Below are 18,354 nucleotides of genomic sequence, written 5' to 3'. Positions count from 1 at the left end.
CCCTTAGTCTGTGGTGAAATATCGGGGGCAGGTTTGTGTTTAAACGGCCTTATCTGGCCTGTGTGTATTTCTGTTTCAGCAAAAGTGCTGAGAGGAATTGCCAGTGATAATTTATCAGAAGAAACCAGTACTATATTTAGAAAGGTATTTCAGTACTACTCCAGAAGATTCCAACTCTTTAACCTGTCGGTGTTTGAGAAGGTTATACTTAGTGTTCAGTGATTACAAAAGCATGTAGAAACGTTTTCCTAAAACCATGCTACTCCATGAGTTTTCCTATGGTAGGAAACATTTTGACACCTACATTTCCCTGTTTTTCTTGAAATGTTTTTGCAAAGGAGTAATTGAAAGCTCTTTGATTATAAAGTGAATGGAGGGAATATACCACTGCGCATCCCATATACTGGGGTATATAAAAATCAGATACATTATAGCAACTTTGTGTGAATGAAGTAATTAAGATAAATAGGTATTGTGTATTTGGGATGTATGTATTTTCTCACACCTCCAAGAGATTTTTAGTACAGGGAGAGAACTAATCAAGTAAGGTATGTGAAGTATTACTCTGTTCCTCTCAACATATCTCTGCTTGTCTGTAACTCTGTATTATAAAATAATCCTTATGTAATTTCGTGCAATTTTCATTACTTTGGAATTGTTGCCAAATACATATGTTTGCTCTATTTATTTTAAGTGTTATTTAATTGGTCTTCTCGACCAACATAACAAAGTTATGAAGTGTCTTTTCTAAGAGTAGGAGAGTTAACCTGAAAATATGGTCCCCAAACACCTGAAAAAGCTTTTATCCCTGAGCATGAATACTTGGAGGTAAGTCACATCAAAATTCAAGAGGTTATTTCTGAGCAAAATGATGTAGGATTGCGTAACTTGTTGACTATGCACTGCTAACCAAGAACTGGATTCTACTTTTGCTCTTATGTATGAATTGTAAAGGATATGATACTGATGAAAACATCAGAGCCTTGGTAGTGGTTGTTGTGGTCATCTTTTGTAAGTTCTTTGGGTGAGTCGCTTTGTATTTTTGATAAGATCTGTCAATCTATTTGGGAATATTCATTTTGATTTGGAATTTATGGGCTACCCTAAACTCAAAGTTTTGGGGCATAACAGCATTTGCTGTGGGGTGATGGCATAATTATGGCTGTGTGGTGAATGTTTAGAACAGCAATGATATTATATAATATGTGAATCCATCACTCTCTATTTGTGCCATAGAATTATTCTGGGCACCTGTTACTACAGAGAGGAAGAAAGGGGAGATGAGTTCAAAAATCCAGTCTTTAGGTTGAAGTAATATTTAACTATGTGCCTTTTCTGGATAAATAGGTGCAGGATAGGGCTGTAAGACTGGGGTAATTATAAATGAAATAATACATAACTCATGGATATCTTTCAGTGTCTGTACTCCTTCCTTTATCTTTTGCAGTGTCCAAGATACACTGACTGGTCAGAGACTTTGTCAGTCCAGCTCTCATAATGATGCTGTCTTGGCTGCTCTGAATCAACAAAGAAGTGATGGGATACTCTGTGATATAACACTCATCGCGGGAGAACAGAAATTCCATGCCCACAAGGCAGTCCTAGCAGCATGCAGTGACTACTTCAGAGTAAGTGAATGGAGTAATGTATTTGTGTGGGAGGCAGTCTGCAGTTATTCTTTTAGCTCACTGTAAACCGCTGGATTATATTTTTATTATTGCATTTCATTTATACATTGCGTCCTGCTTTTTTCCACTTGTGAGGAACCTAAGGCAGCATACATAATCTTCCTCCACGCCATTTTATCGTCACTACAAACCTGTTGCGCATTTTAGGCTGAGAGTGAGAGATTGGCCCAAAGTCACCAGTGAGCTACATGGCTGAGCAGGGAGTCCCAGGACACTAGTCCAGCACTCTAACCACCGTACCAGCTCTCCAGAGTGATACCCTGTTTCCCCCAAAATAAGATCTAACTGGAAAATAAGCCCTGGCATGCTTTTTCAGGATGCTCCTAATATAAGTCCTACCCACAAAATAAGTCCCAGTTAGGATCATCAGCCAGATGGATGGATTTAGTATGTCCATTGCAACACAATCTGGGGTTTGGAGAGTTATGACGATGTTCCAGAAGAGGATGGCATGACTATAATTGAATAAATGTAGATTTTTGTCCATGAATAAATGTAGACATTTGTACATGAATAAATGTAGATTGTCTTACATGAAAAAGTAAGACATCACCTGAATATAAGCCATAGTGTGTCTTCTGGAGCAAAAATTAATATAAGATCCAGTCTTATTTTCATGGAAATATGGTAAGTATCTGTTTTTGCCAATAAAAACAGTCATCATGATCCAGCCAGCTATTTCCATCTTTCCTCCACTTTGTCACCTTCTCTCTCTCCCTCTCCCCCTCTCACAGTCAGGCATGCGCATTTCTTTGTGTTCATGCATGTGTCCCATGTATGTAGTTACTCTGCATTAAAATCCAGTTTAACTGGGTTACTTCACAGCACATTGAGCTTGCTTTTCAACTTGTAAAGTATGCTTTGGTCAGCAGCAAAGCTGCTGCCACCTTACGCTGTGTGAGCCAGCACAGTCAGCACTGACTAACAGCTATGGCTCTCCAGGATTTCCAGCAGAATTCTTTCCTAGCTGTCCTTGGAGATGCTAGAGATGCACCGGATCAATGGTATTTTCTCATGGCTTCTCTACACAAGACATTTATCATGTGCTTGTCATTCTCTATACATGGTCAAGTGAAGTGAATCATATGTGTTCCTTGAAGCAGGAAATAGAGGTAAAGAGAAAGGTAGTCTTCTTACATTTGCCAAATTGGAGTTTGATTTTAGGTGATTCCTGGGTTGAAAAAAAAGTTCATTGAGGAACAAGTTTCTATTTCGTTGGGTTCCAACCTTTTGTCCTTCTGGTGTGCATGAGAAGTTCTGAATTATAGTTTTGCTCTATTACTGAACTAGAATATGAAGAATGGAATTGTCTTGCATTGTAGACAGTTGAGCTGGTTTTTGAGAAGATGGAGGATATGGTTTAGAAAGTCTTTATAAGATTGCATCCTACAGAAAACTAGAGGGCTGTTACTCTCTGTGAAATAGTGCGGGTTTCCTAGTATTCTTCCGTGCCTCTCTCCTTCCCTTTTTACACTTCTGTTCACACTTGAAAACTGAATCAAGCAGCTCACATTTTTGTGCGTTCCTGAAATGGTAGAACAAGTGCAATTGGGCTGTTTTAAGACACATTGAGATCAAGTGCAAAAGTGAAGAAACCCTTAGGACACATCCCTCCAAAAACTGTGGGATCACTCCATAAAGGGAATGAATGATCTGCCAATCACTTTTCATGAGCTAAGATCACCTGCATCTTTGATTATGTCTGACAGCTTCCAAAGGGAAGAATAAAATTAACTTAAGCCTCTGTGGGAAAAGACCCAAGATGGACACCGGTTGGACCTTGCCCGCAGTCACTCCCCTGCACATTGCCCATGCAGAGCTCTTCATTCCCACACACACACAGGCAGTTGTGGGTGAAAAATTAAAATATGATATTTAAGATGGACAAAAACGAAATGAAATGAAAGTGCTTGGCTAGCACAGCCTTTTCAAGATGCTTCAGAGGGAAGCTTGAAAGCCAGCTTTCACAATCTGAACAGCAACAACAATAACGACCATGGTGGGCTTGAAATTGCTTACAGTTGGTGATGGGGAGTGAGGAGGCGGCAATTTGGCCCTCCTGCAGTGTCCCTTGGGATGCCAACAGGAGTGCAGAGAAACAGGTAAGGCACACCCTGGGATATTTGCATGATGATCCACCCACCATGGATTATTCCCCAGATAATTTAGTGTGATGTGTGAATGTGGTCTGTGTCACCTGTTTCAGCTCAAATCAAGGTGCTAACTTGGACCCTTTAAAGGCTTAAATACCCAGGATCAAAATTCCCCAGGAATCTCTTTCTTCCAAATAAAGTTGCCTGACAATTTAATTTTTCTTCTGGGGCTTTCTTTAAAAGGCTGCTGCTGTTTGATGTAAAGCAGGCAGGACTCTGGAAAGGACCTTTTCACTTGCAGTGCACAGGGTCTAAAATAGCCTTCCTCAGCCAGATTCTTCTGGAGTGTTGGACTCCAGACCCCATCAGCTCCAGCCAATATGGTGACTGGTCTGGTCAGGAATTGAAAAACATCTGGAAGACACCAGACTGGGGAAGGCCGATCTAAGATGTCTCCATCACTGCTTACTTCAAGGGGAGCTATGAAAACAGTTTTATTTCAGTGAGAGTTCTCAGAAGTGTGCTTGTTACTAACCAGGAGTAACTGCATTGAACCAGTTTGTTTTAGTGTGGTGTCACGGTTTGTGTTGTGAGTTTACTAATTTTTACCCTGCCCTTTTACAGTTAATCATGCCATATCCTGGAAGAGTATGGACATTTCGGTTGAGCCTTGAGACAGTGAGCAGTGATCTTGCAGAGCATCTGTGCCATGCCGGGATGCTCAAATGACTAGTCATTGTGCTGGCAGATTTACCATATGTTACTGTCATCATATCAGATTCAGCATTTTAAATGTTTGCTTGAACACAGCCTATGTCTCAGTGCTGATCTTTCAGTTACTAGCAATGATGTGGGAGTGGTTCTGCTTCACAAGCTGTCTCACAACTGTGTGCATGTGAAAACTCGTGGGCATGGATGGATGAAGACTTTCTTGGTCACAGTGTTGCCTGGCCAGGAAAAAAATGGCAGTGTTTGTCTAGAAAGGAATCATGTCAATGACTCATCTATATGCTTCTGTCTGGTGGATTACTCAAGGGAACAACCTGCAAGGAAGTGCTCATCAGCCAACCCAGAGAGTATTATATGGGGTTTCCATCAACTTTCCCTTCCTTGCTGTGCAAGGGCTACAGTCTTGCACCATCTTTTGGGATTTAGGGCTGGCTGGGGAGTGCTGGACGTTGTAGGACCTTTTCTGTCAAAACATGCATTTAACCATTTAATATTTTGCTATTGTTTTTGGATAGTTGTGGTTGGTGTCCTTGCCACTTGCAGACTGAGAACAAGGTCATACGAGTTGCCTCTTCCACCTGTATTGCTTCTGTTTTCAGTTGAAATGCATAGTATTTGCATCTAGGAATGAAAGTTTTAGTGCACCAAAGAGTAAATGGGTGTAGATCTCACTAAACACTGTAGTAATTAATTCAAAGTATAAAAAAATAGAAGTTCATTGTAAACAATTATTTGCATGTTGATCATGCTATTAAAAGCTTTACGTATAAATACTTTCAATTGAAAATGAAAGAAGAAAGAGTGTATTACTTTTACCTACTTTCATGGTATTTTAATTCTGCTGCAGACAGACTGGAACTCTGATGTTGCCTATTTGTATAGATTTCACTTAGCAAATATCTTCATTGATGTGTTCTCTTTTGCAGTCACAATGTACCTGAACACCTCACTAACTTTTGGTGTCTTTCTCTGAGGGAGGCTTGGAGGGTGGCCACAAGAGGGAATGCCTTTCTATTCCCTCCAAAAATGACTCCCCAATTTTGGTATGATCTCCTCAATGAGGACTGCCTGGTGCCAACCTTGTCATCTTTTCTGTACCAGGTTTTAGATGGTCCCTTTATGCTGAGTTTTTTTAAAATATGCTGAGATATCCAAGGGCTTGAGGGGATTACTCATCTGAGATGTTGTTTTACAGGGCTTTTCTTCATTTTATGCTTTTTAAAAGCCATTCTTAAATTTCTGTTCAAAACATTTGTGTTTTTGATATGAGTTGTTACAACTTTTTATTGAATTTTATTTTACTGTTTTATGAACTATTGTGAACTGCCCAGAGAGCTCCAGGTATTAGATGGTATAAAAATGCAATAAGCAACAGAAACCATAACAATAACCGTGCCACTCTTTATTATTCAGCACTTTTGCCTTGTCAGTTATATTACTTTCTTTTTGTCAGCTGTTGCTCCTGAATCTCGTCATCTTTGGAAATGTCTTCCCAAATCTAATGTCTCATTACGAACCACCCCCATTTTCTAGACTGTGCCTCTCCACCTTCTTATCTTCAGCATGACAAAGCTTTTGTAACCATTCTTCTATGGGGAAATAGGGGGTTTACCCCTAGCTACTTCCTTTTTTTGCTCCTTAAGACTCCATAGCCCTAGTAAGATATGGATTCTTCTCTGTTCCCAACTCCCATCTTTTAATGTCTGGCACCTCTTTCAGATGAGTACGATAGCAGCATTTGCTTGCTACTTTTTGACATTTGTAACAATTTCTCCCATATTTGTTCCATTACCTTTGAATAGTTATCTGTAGTTATCCCTCCTTTCGGTGGATGCCTAGCTTTTCTCACTTTTTCTCCAGTAGTCTTCCTTCTCTCCCCTTTGGTTTTTTTTTCCGTTTTAAAAGGACTCTTAACTCAGACCCAGCTATCTCCAAATTAATTTTCCATTCCTTCATTCTTTAATCGCAGGTATTATTCTGCTTCTGTTAATTTTTCTGATACATATATAAGAAAAGGCTACATCAAACAAACTCTATCCTAGTGATCATATGGTGATGTACATGCACCCTTCCTCATGTTAGCTCACCCTTTCCCTTTTATTTCCCCCCTCTTGTTTTATTTACCTTTGTCTCTGCTGTTCTCTCTTATTTTATCTGTAGATATTGTCTGACTGAGCAAATTTTGAAAAAAAGGGGTGTATAACTGGGGGAAATTGTTCAGAAGATCTAGATACCTTGATCTAGAAGGTATATGGAGTGAGTAGGGGCTTGTCCAAATTCTGCAACTTAGCGAAACAAAGGGCAAATAATTGCACCAGCTCAGCTTCAGGATATCTTTTTAACATCAGATTGTTAGAACAACCAGATAACAGTGTGAGCAGCTACTGTCTACAGGAGAACTACAGATCTCACCTTAGGTGCCAAATGCAGTTGACGGTCTGTCTAATTCGGAACGTCACTCTTTTCTGTTTGGAAGTGGTATTATTACTATTATCTTCACAGCAACCCTTTGAGGTAAGTTAGGCTGACCCAAAGTCCTGATCTCCTGAGTCCTCCCTCCCCATTCCAGGAGTTCAGAAAGCAAAATATGATTGGAGTACATTTTCATTTCTTCATGTTCTTCGACTGCTTAATTGCTTCATAGTTTATTGATTAGTCAGTCAGAAAAGGCATGGAAGATGAGACACATGAGGTGGGTTTTTTTCAGGCCTTCTGTTGCACATGCCCCTCACCCCCATTCACAAGGAGTGTTTGGTGAAATGGTGTGTCTCTGAAATGTGTTATTAATGTCTCTCGTGAAAAGCATAATGACGTTTCATCATATCACAAGATCTGTAAAGGGAAGCTTCTACTCATAATATGAAAAGTGTTACCATTCACTGAAGTATTTTCTGAGCAAACACAAGCATCCATGCTAATCAGGAACATTTCCCTGTGTTTATAGAATTCAGAAAACTGTTAGGCTGTAATTAACAATGGTGACCTCAGTAAAAGACAAAGAATGAAAGGCAGTCGCCAAATAGATGTCACATTCAGGTTTATGAAGTCATTAAATTATATTTGCTGCACTTGTTGTTGTTGTTAGTCAACCACCTTATGACTGTGGTTTCTATGGCATCACATTCAGTAAAGCTGGTGAATTGGAGGAGCTCAGCAGTCTGTTTTCGGCTGTTGTGCTCTATTTTGAACTACGAGTAAAAAACTGACTGTTTTGATTTACCTTTAAAAGCGATTTTAATCAGTAATTAACATTGCAGTACAATTGTAAATTGGTTTCATAGAGAAGCGGCATTTGCTACAATTTTTAAAAGCTTTCACCAAATTCTGCCCTTAGCGGCACCCATGTGAGCATCTGTGGGAGTGTACAGAGCCGCTGTTAGGCTTGCAAGACCGCAGGCATTGCATGGAGAACTTGAGTGTATGAACCCATGGGGGCTTATGCAGCAGCTGTGATTTGCATGCCCTCAATTGCCCCCTCACAACCTTACCTCATTTGGCTGAATAATAGGAATAGCAGTGCGTAGTATGTGTACGTACAGTGCATCTCAAGTGCCCCAAGAATCGTCTTATTTATTTATATCCTGCCTCTTCCCAAAGATGGGGACTCTAGGTGACTCACAGTATATATACTACCAGAAATCCTTATAGCAGTCTTATCAGGTAGGCTAGGAGGCTGAGGCTGAGGGAGGTTTGCCTACATCCATGCAGTGCATTCATGGAAATGAGGGTAAAGGGGAAGCAGGAAAGTAATTTCTGGTTCAGGAGATGATCCTGGATGGACCTTTCAAAGATCAGTCCTAGTTTATATATTTCAGGATATTCCAGGCTTGTTCATGCACCATGGTAAACTGCCAAAGGGTCTTAGCAGTGCATCTAGACAGCACCCAAAAACACCCTATCGGCTCTTTTTGGGTTGTATTAAGCACTATTGTGCACCATACCAGGTGCACAAAAAGCAAGCCGTGGCTGTGGCCTTACAGGGCAACTTGGAGTCAATGGATGCTGTGACCCATCATGGCTTAAATAAGACAAGTGTGTGAACCCAACCAATGTGAAAAGAGTGAAGTGAACCTTTGGAATAGATTGCCAGTTTGGATTGGATGTAGACTGACCATTTCTTGAATTCCTTTAAGGTCCTGGGTCCCAGCAGAGGCTGCTGTCTGTAGGAGGAGAGTGGGGGAAGGCAACCTTCATCAATTCCTCTATCTTCCTGCTACCTCCTGCTTTGGAGTGTCACTTAATCCTCCACAGAAAGGAAAAGGGTCAAGGAGAAACTGTAAAGAATGCCTTCCCACCCATCCCTCCAGTATGAACTGAACTCTGCTCCATGCTGCTCTAGATGCAGCCCAGTATTAAAAAATGTCTTAATTAGGGGATAACAATGGAGCAGTAGTAATCCCTGACCTTTAATGGGAACTTCTGTGTTTGGTTATTTTAATACAAATGCATGTTTTCTTTCTTTTCTTAGGCAATGTTCAGTCTTTGTATGGTTGAGAGTGGTGCAGATGAGGTGCATTTACATGGCATCACAAGCATAGGTTTAAAGCAAGCTCTGGACTTCGCATATACTGGACAGGTATAGTATTAAAATCCTCGGTTGATCTGTAAAAACTATACAGTCTCTTCAGAAATGGTAAACATGTCTGAAAGCCACTTTGCACAACCAGATTGGCAGGGTGCAGAAAGTAGGTTGCATGGATCCAGCATGTGTTGGAATGGTCATGGGAGTATAGCAACAGACATTATTTTCGCAGCTCATACTACTGTACAATCTGTTCAATATACTGCTGACAGTTTTCAGATCTCCTTTGTTTCTCCTTGTATAGTGGTTATTTAACCTTTTTTTCTGCAGTCTGCTTTTAATACATGCCTCAATGAATGTTGGCAGGCAATCAGAAATGCTTCTTTTGTGGCTTACCTTGAAGTGTTTTATAGTCCTTCTAAACTTGTACTGGTAGTAGAGCTTAGCAAGCAAGGTAAGGCCCACGGTTAACTTACTTGTTCATGTAAGGTGCCAGTGTGATTGAGGCAGAGGAATCGCTGTGCCGCTACAACAACTTATAGGTCGAAACTTGCTGTTCCATAGCATGCCTCCGGACAGTGGTGTGAAGGAAACTACACTTAGGCCGAGACAGGCATATGAACTGGAGAGGCAAATAAAGGTTATCCTAGCTTCTTGGCAGCTAGCTGTGAGTGAAGCTATTAAACAAAAATCCTCTTGCTTTACCTGATCTGTCTGCTCTGGAACCTGACTGCTAGCCCATTTTACTTGGAATAATTCTTCTCTGCTCCACTGGATTGTTGTTTGCCAGCCATGGATCCTGATCTTTGGCCTGTTTGAACAAAGTCACTGGCCTCTGCTGGTTAGGTATTCTTAGTTTACTTGCAACAGAACACCTTCCTTGAGGATATCAGAATGAAATTTGGCAATCATGTTCAGGACACAGTACGTATCAGCCGCAGCTATTACTAAAGGACAGAGAAAAGAAAGTACTGGCACTCCCTGAGTTACTAATATCTGAGTTACAAACAACCTGTACTTAGGAATGAACTGTCATAAAGCCTATTAATTTTTTTAATTACTGTGAAAAATTATCATCCCCGTGGAGCAAGAGGAAGTGAAAGGGGAGAGAGGGAGCCCTTCTTGCCCCACCCATCTGGAGAGGGAAATCTGTTTGGCATTTCCTTGCTGCAAAGAGGAGGTCCTGGTGAGTTTGGGTGGTGGGGAGATGATGGCAGTGGAGGCACAATCAGGAATGTGAGAGACTTCTATTCAGGGGGATTAAAAAAAAAGCCTTGCCAAACCCTTAATTGTGCATTGTGAATATCTCTAGAATTCAGGCCGTAGTAATGCCAGATTCCTGTTAATTATTGAAATTATAGTATAACAGGTATGTATATTTACAGTGCCATTCTCAGTTTATTGGAAAGAATTATGTGTGCCTCCCATTTATGTATCCAAACTTTGCAGAGCTCGTTAGAATGTCTCATTTGCAGTGTTTTCACTTTTGGATTTGTTGGATACCAAGCAAAAGCTACTACGAAAGGATAAAATTCATTTTAAAAGATTGACTTACATCTTTTGGATAAAGAAGCCAGTAAAATGCTGGTCTTAATATGAAATTCACTGTCAGTGGCATTTCTGGGATTTTTCTAAAACAGATTCTTCTGTTCGTCTGTATTCCAAAGCTTGTGTATATTGCTTGTGCGGCAAGGTCTCTTTGGCCTGAGCTGCAGCAAAATGGAGAATTGGATGGTCAAAAGGAGTCCAAAGGAATGACATCTGAAACTGAGCTGTGACCTGCAGTCATATTTTTGTGCTATAGTTTGCTTGTTTTTGTTGCATGGATATTTTACTTACTTATACGGTATTGCTGTTGGCAACAATAAAGTCTCTTGGGTGGGTTGAAAACACAAGTGGGCCCCCATTTCCACTGGTATCCTACCACTGTATCCCCTGCCCCACATTCCACATTATTATGGCGAATGAGAAATCCCCAGGGTTGGTTTTTCAGAGTGTGTGGAAAGCTACAGCAAGAAAGAGAAGGCTTTATTGCGAAGTTTTACATCTGCTTTTTGGAATCCAACTGTCTTCTGCTTTTGACTGCTATAGTTGCTAAATATATCTTAATGTCAAAAAATATCTAAAATGATTAGGTTGTCTGTTTATCAGCTAAAGAGCCAGAGCCTGAGATCATAGTAGATTTGGCCCCATTGTCTTAAGTGGTGTTAAAATAGTTTTGACCTAAGTATAATTACAAAATTCTGTTAAGATAGTGAGTTTGCATTTTTGAACATTGATCTGATTATCACAATAATATAGTTTTTACTAGGGAAATAAAATATGCTGACCACATTTAGATACTACTGTACATTTAGGATGTATATTTTAAGCAGTTGGTAGTTGCAAATTTACACTTATGATTATATTTAGCCCAAGTACGTTCTGACATAACTAATATGTATAGTGGATCCATCTTTGTCACTTGAGGCTCAGATGGCATTGGTGGCTTGGAGTGCCTTATGCCAGCTTTGGCAACCCGTACAAGGGTTAACCTGGCCTCAGTAATTTATGCTGTGCTCATTTCTAGATTGAATTACTGCATTGCACTCTTTGTGGGGCTGCCCTTGAAGACAGTTCAGAAGCTGCAGCCGGTGCACACTTTGGCAGACAGATTAATAACTGAGAGCAGGTCTGAACATAGAAGACCAGTTCTAGCCCTCCTGCATTGCCTGCCTGTATGCTTCTGATCCCAGTTCAAGGTGCTGGTCTTACAGAAAACTCAATATGCCTGAGGTGCCTCTCCCAGTCAATCTACCCCGGCTGTGTGTTCAATCTCAGGGGCTTCCTCCAGGTGTCAACCCCTTGAGAGCCTCGAAGGGTAGCAACTTGGCGAGGGCCTTTACTTTGGTGCCTCCCCATCTCTGCCACCTGCCTGGTACCAAGTTTGCCAGGTTAAGACCTCTTTGTGGAGATCTTTAAAGATCTCCCTGTTTATCCAGGAGCCTGATGGGTTTGTGCAGGTACCTTTTTTCTTTCTACTTGTTCAGGTCTTTTTATTGTATTTTAATGCATTTTAATACTTTTTAAATTAGCATTAATTAAATTGTTTAAAATGCTTTGTTATATATAGTATTTCACTGTTTTTATATCCTGTTGTGAACTGCCCAGAGAGCTTTGGTTATGAGCAGTATAGAAATGTAATACATAAAAATAATAATCAACCAAAGTTGTGCATCATAATGGGCAAATTTCTCTCATTAGGGGTTAGGGACTTTATTACTGTAACCATGTGTGCCAACTGAGAGCCTGAAAGTTTTATTTTACATATTTTGGAAAACCTTCCTTGAGAAATAATCTTTCAAATGTTAGTAGCTGCTGTCCAAACAGCAAGAAGCCTCTGTGGCCATGAGCCAACTCAAAAGCATTGAAGTGTTGATTGTGAAAACCTCAAGGTATTGTGTGGGTGTAATCCAGAAATGCTATTAACAAATAATTGGATTGCACATATGCCTCCCACACACTGCTCTGAAAAGTCTTAGTCACAAAATGTTTTTGGTCCGTCATTACAGTATCACCAAGGGATAGAATGTTTTCTTTCTGAAATGGAGACTATTCAGTGCCAGCCCCCTCCCATGAATAAACAAAAGTCTGTCTCATGTCACAACGGCTCTAATGGAAGGAACACAACTGTGCTTTATTCAGGGCACCAAACTCGAGCCGCCTGGCTCTTTTGTCTTCCTTGACTTGTGTTTATGTATATATTCAGTTATCCTTATTCTCTTCCAGTATGAGTTTAGTCTTCCTTTCTGTTCCAAGTTTGACCCTGTTATCTTTCTTTTAATGATGAGAATACCATCACCCAGGCTTCATCAGATATACTCAGAAGTAAGCCTCTCTTAATACAATGGGGCTGACTTAGAAATTGGTTTATGACTGTTGACTGAATCCTCCTGGCATAATAATCAGAGAAAAGCCTCCAGTCCAGGCAAGCTTTTCCAAAATGGGAAACAACCTGAAAATTCTTTCTATTCTAACTTGCTTCCAAAAATTACTCTAGACATGCTGTGTTTGCTATCCCGTAAGTACTGTGTGATTGTTCTTTTTTTCCTTTTTTCCTTCATGCCTACGTGGTGAGTTGGCTGTTAGAGTCATTCACCACAAGCACAAGATACCATCGTTCCAGTTCCCAGCTCAACTATTATAACATGCATTTCCGTATTCATGTATTTATTGAATTTTTATTCTGCATGATATGCAGCCAAATCATTAACTGCATCATTGTTACCTTTCCCAGGTGGAATATGAAATAACCATTTAAGTAAATAAATGAACATTTAACTTGAATCAAGGGTCAAGTTAATGACCTGGGTTGTATATAATGGCAGCAGCAGTTACCAGGCTGTTGAATCTAGAAATTACTGAAGATGAGTGAAGTGTGTGAGCTGTCCTTGAGCCATTTCTTCTTTCAGTTAACAAAAAAGGAACACCTTGTCCTAGCTGGCAACTCCGGATTCTTTAGGGGTCAAATAACTCAGAATTAACCCAACAACAAACCATGGGTTAACTCTGGATTGTTTCATCCGTAAACCCAAGTTTTGCAGCTTCGCATGTCATGAAAGAAAGTAGGAACTTTCTTAGAAGTAATTCTGCTTGATGATTAAAAGTCAGAATGGAACATGCACCACCCTCAAATTCTGCTTATCCACATAACAATACATCTGATCAGTTATAGTGAACTGACCCTCCTGTGCCTCATCTGTATGCAACTAGGGGGCCGTGCTGGATTGTGCTGTATGCAAAATGGTTTAGTGGACAGGTAAACATTTCGTTTGATCTTTCCTTTAAATGTCTCTGTTTTATTTATTTATTTAGTCAAACAATGGAGAAGTGAAAACATTTATTTTCTGTGTAAAGTGGATGTCCTGAGACCTCTAGTGAAAATAGTTGGTGTTGCAGTGCTTGGATATTTAAAAGGGAAATAGAGTAGCCATGTGAAGGAAAACTTCATTCAACTTATTCAGCAGAAACAGAATTGATTCTGCTGATTTAACAGCAGTTTCTACTGTTGCTTCTGATTTAACAAGGTTAAAACAATTGTTACTTAAAGCTAAGGCACCCCTCCCCGATATCACAAGTTATGCGAAATTTCTCATTATAAAAATAACCATATCTTGTCTAACTGTTAAGTTGGTATTACAGCAGTCACCATGCACTTTTTTCTTCCTAGCTTGTGTTAGCCCATTTAAACCATTTGGCCTAGCAGTCAACTTTCAGTTGTATCAAACTAGTAGGCTCCAGCAGGTAATTAGGGACATAGAAGATGCCTCATGCTGAGTCTGACCCTTGGTCCATCTACCTCAATGCTGTATTCATGGATTGGCAGCAGCTCTGCGGGGTTTCAGACAGGACGTTCTATTCTCTTCTGGTGGCTGGTACATCTAAGGCAGGAGGGATGTTTTACTTTAAAATGTGTGTGTCTGGGGATGTAACTTCTGGTTTTTCCAATGGTTTTTGCCTACATTTCTGTTGCTTTAATTTCCTACTGTTTGTAAGTTGCCCTGAAGGTATATTATTGAAGGGAAGAATGTATATCCATTAAATAAAACATTGCCAGCCTGCAGTCATTTTGTTGATATTAATAGTCATTCCTATGATATTAATAGTTGTGTGTAACCATATTTCTTCGTCGTGGCCTCTGTGCATCACACATATGGGTGCTGCGTCTGTGCAGTGCCTTTGGCCGGAAGATTGCAAGCTAACAGTTTTTGGCGGGAAAGCTCTGCTCCCCCTCCCCCATGGCCTATAAAGAGCGGAGCGTCCACCATTTTGTTCAGTCTTTGTGACCGCCATTCTTTGTGCCTCGTGCCGCTTTCAACTTTTGCTTAGAGCTGTTACTTTGCTCTCAATTGTCCTTCTTTCCCAGTTTTTTCTTCTAAAAGAAAAAAACAAAAAAAACCTTGCTCCCAGTTCATTGTTCCTCATAGTTTTTCTCTTGTTATTTCTACTTTCGATCTATCTATCTAAAAACAAAAAACAAAAATATATACTTACCCTCTGCACTATCCCTCTCTTCTTCTTGTTCTTCTTCTTCTTGTTCTTCTTCTTCTTCTTCTTCTGCAATGGCGCAGCGAGCGGCTTTCTGCAAATGTGCGGACTGTGGGTCGAAAATGGCACCAACTGACCCGCATGACCTATGCCTCCTCTGCCTGGGAGAGGGGCATAGAGCAGATAAATGCGTGCATTGCCTGGCCTTCTCCAAGCAGGCCAGGAAGAACCGCGAAAACCGTCTCCGGAGACTCCTTTGGGATCGGGCTCTGATGCAATCGGACCCGCTTGTTGCCATCCCAAAACCTGGCTCCGCTTCTGTAGCCCCACACTCACGGCCTTTGGATGAAGGTGCGTCTGCTTCGGTGGCTCCCTCTGCTTCACCTAAAAAGAAGCATAGAAAGCGGAAGCATGCCGAATCCGAGAAGTCGGCAGGCCATAAAAAGGCCAAGAAGGAGAAGGTCTCCAAGCCTCCCAAGAAAACCAGGAATTCGGACCGTCCAGACCGTCCCTGACATCGGAACTCGGATCCGATGGGCCCCTCGGTACCGGTGGCGCTTACGGTACCGACTCCGCCCGAACCGGTCCTCCAGGAGGCTATGCGGGTTACCCCTCAAGGGCCTCCCCGCCGTGTGGTTGACCTCCCGCCTGCACCCCTTCCAACTCTGTGGGGTTCAATGTCTGATGGGGAAATCCAGGACTCCCCTCCTAGGGCGAGGTCACCGACACCCATGCCTGCAGTCACAATGGAAGCAGACGTTGGACTGTCCCCACCGGGAAGCCGGAGGAGCCGCTCTGTAGAGCAACGTCCGGAGAGCTGGCGTTGCCCCTACTACCATACTTGGGATGAAACCTAACAGCTTGGCGAATTCGATGATTGACGTTCCATCGGTGCCGGCAACGGTTTCGAAAGTTACGAATCCGACAGCTTCTACTAATCCGTTGGTTCCGACAATGACTTTGACCACCTCGGATCCGATTGTTGAACCAAATCACTTGGCTGCTTCCCCCCTCTCTGGTCTCTCTGTAGTATCTGGTTTGAGACAAGACCCGTCGAATCCGAATTTGACATTTTTGCACCCTGATATTCAGCATATGATCGACTCTGCCTTAAAGCCGTCCACAAGGAAGTCATATAAGGCTAAATGGAAACGTTTTTCTGCCTTTGCCAAGTCGCGTTCGTTCTCTCCATTCCTCTCATCCATTCAACAGATTCTTCAGTTCCTCCTGGAATTGCACCATTCCAGACTGAAGCCGTCGTCCATTAAAGTGTATACAGCCGCAATAGCCTACTACCGTGGCTTAGTCGATGGATCACCTCTGTTTTCTCATCCTATCCTCAAAAGATTTTTGAAGGGACTATATAATCTTAACCCATCAATTAGACCGGTTATGCCCACATGGAGCCTTTCTGTAGTTCTACAGGCCCTTATGAAGGCCCCCTTCGAACCTTTGGCGACTGTGGATCTTCAATTGGTCTCTTGGAAGACGGCATTTCTTGTAGCTGTCACTTCAGCCTGGAGGGCCAGTGAACTTTGTGCTCTTCGCATAGACCCTCCTTATTTAAACTTTCACAGGGAGAAGGTCGTTTTATGCCTTGACCCGTCTTTTTTGCCTAAAGTGTCTACACCTTTCCATACGGGACAAGACATTGTGCTGCCTGCCTTTTTCCCGTCACCGTCGACTCCATTGGAAAGATCTTTGCATTCACTTAATGTTTGCCGTTGCTTAGCCTTCTACCGATCGCAAACGGAGTCTATTCGACGATCCAGTAAACTATTCATCAAATATTCTGCTAGGGATCAGGGCGATCCAGTCACTCCGCAGAGACTTTCTAAGTGGATAGTCCACACTATAGTCTTATGCTATCAATTAGCTAAGCTCGAACTGCCTTCAGTTCCTCGAGGCCATTCTGCTAGAGCTGTCGCAACCTTGTCTGCATTTGCATCTGGGGTCCCGATTGATGACGTCTGCCGAGCCGCTACTTGGGCGAACCCTTGCACCTTCGCCAGGCACTACCGTCTCGATGTTCGAGCTCGACGGGATTGCTCCTTCGGTAGAGCTGTTCTCTCCTCCATTCTTCAATGAGGACACCTTCCCTCCTCCTTTATGGCAAACTTGTTAATCTACCCATATGTGTGATGCACAGAGGCCACGACGAAGAAAAGCAGGTTGCTTACTTGTAACTGATGTTCTTCGAGTTGCCATCTGTGCAGTCACACAACCCACCCGCCGGTCCCGCTCGGTGTCGGTGACAGGACACATTCATCGGTACCGAAAGTTTCCCATTTTTTCTTGGTACCGATCCCTTTTTCCTGTCTCATACTGAAATTTTTTCCACAAGGGGGCGCACGTTCGGTCGTCAAAGACGGAACAAAATGGCGGATGCTCCGCTCTTTATAGGCCATGGGGGAGGGGGAGAGGAGCTTTCCCGCCAAGAACTGTTAGCTTGCAATCTTCCGGCCAAAGGCACTGCGCAGGTGCAGCACCCATATGTGTGACTGCACAGATGGCCACTTGAAGAACATCAGTTACAGGTAAGCAACCTACTTTTCTTGCAAAGAGGTAGGGCATGTTTTACTAAATAGCATAAAAGAAAAAAAGGCAGCTGAGCTCTGAATTGTGGTAACAAACTTCAGGCACATTTGGCAATTAGAGAAATAGTCCTGGGTGCTATCACAAAATGGCTGTCATCATGATATACCTAGTCACAAAAGACAAGTAACATCCCCAAAGAACTGAGTACAGAGTGATGGTGTCTGAGCCCCAACGCACTAACAACTCCTTTGAAGCCATAGTCTTCAGTAGAAACTGGTTTTCCAGCAGGCAGAGTCTCTCATCTTCTGGCAGCCAGCTCATTCTTCCATCTTTTTTTTTTTTTTTTGCCTATTTCTCCTGAACATTACCCAAAGTGGGAAAAGCAAGGAAACCTGGCAGGAGTCAAGAATGGTATCCAGGAGGTGCACTGGGTGCCTGCCCTTGCTGTAGCTCCCTTTTTTGTACACAGATCAAAAGATTTTAAAATACTAATGTCAATGGAAATACATTTTTTAATCTAAACATTGTTGAAATGGACGTAACTATTTTTCACTTGAAATGTAGACTAATAGTATTTGGTACTCTGACATACCACTTCAAAGAAGTAATAGTAAGACCAAAGCTACCATACTTGACAATGTGGTCCTGATTCTATTAGTTACCCTTGATATTCCAATTTAGCCCAGGGGTTCCTTTCAATTACTTTTACATTTGCAGTGTTGATAGTTTGACTTATGTTGTTCTGCACTGCCTGGCC

General features: G+C 41.7%; 1 protein-coding gene across 2 annotated transcripts in view; it reads left to right on the top strand.

The window, feature by feature from the left end:
• Window positions 1-18,354, top strand: part of KLHL32 (kelch like family member 32) — an 86,808-nt gene that overhangs the window by 16,417 nt on the left and 52,037 nt on the right. For both annotated transcript variants that reach the window (XM_044427498.1, XM_044427490.1), the window contains exons 3-4: window positions 1,448-1,628; window positions 8,979-9,086. In XM_044427498.1, coding sequence (XP_044283433.1) covers window positions 1,448-1,628; window positions 8,979-9,086 — 289 coding nt within the window. The remainder of the gene's footprint in view (window positions 1-1,447; window positions 1,629-8,978; window positions 9,087-18,354) is intronic.

Source organism: Varanus komodoensis, unplaced genomic scaffold (genome assembly GCF_004798865.1).
Source record: "Varanus komodoensis strain SLA01 unplaced genomic scaffold, ASM479886v1 scaffold1, whole genome shotgun sequence".
In the NCBI taxonomy this organism is placed as follows: Eukaryota; Metazoa; Chordata; class Lepidosauria; order Squamata; family Varanidae; genus Varanus; species Varanus komodoensis.
Note: the sequence above shows the minus strand (reverse complement) of the source record. Positions and strands in the feature narration are given on the sequence as shown.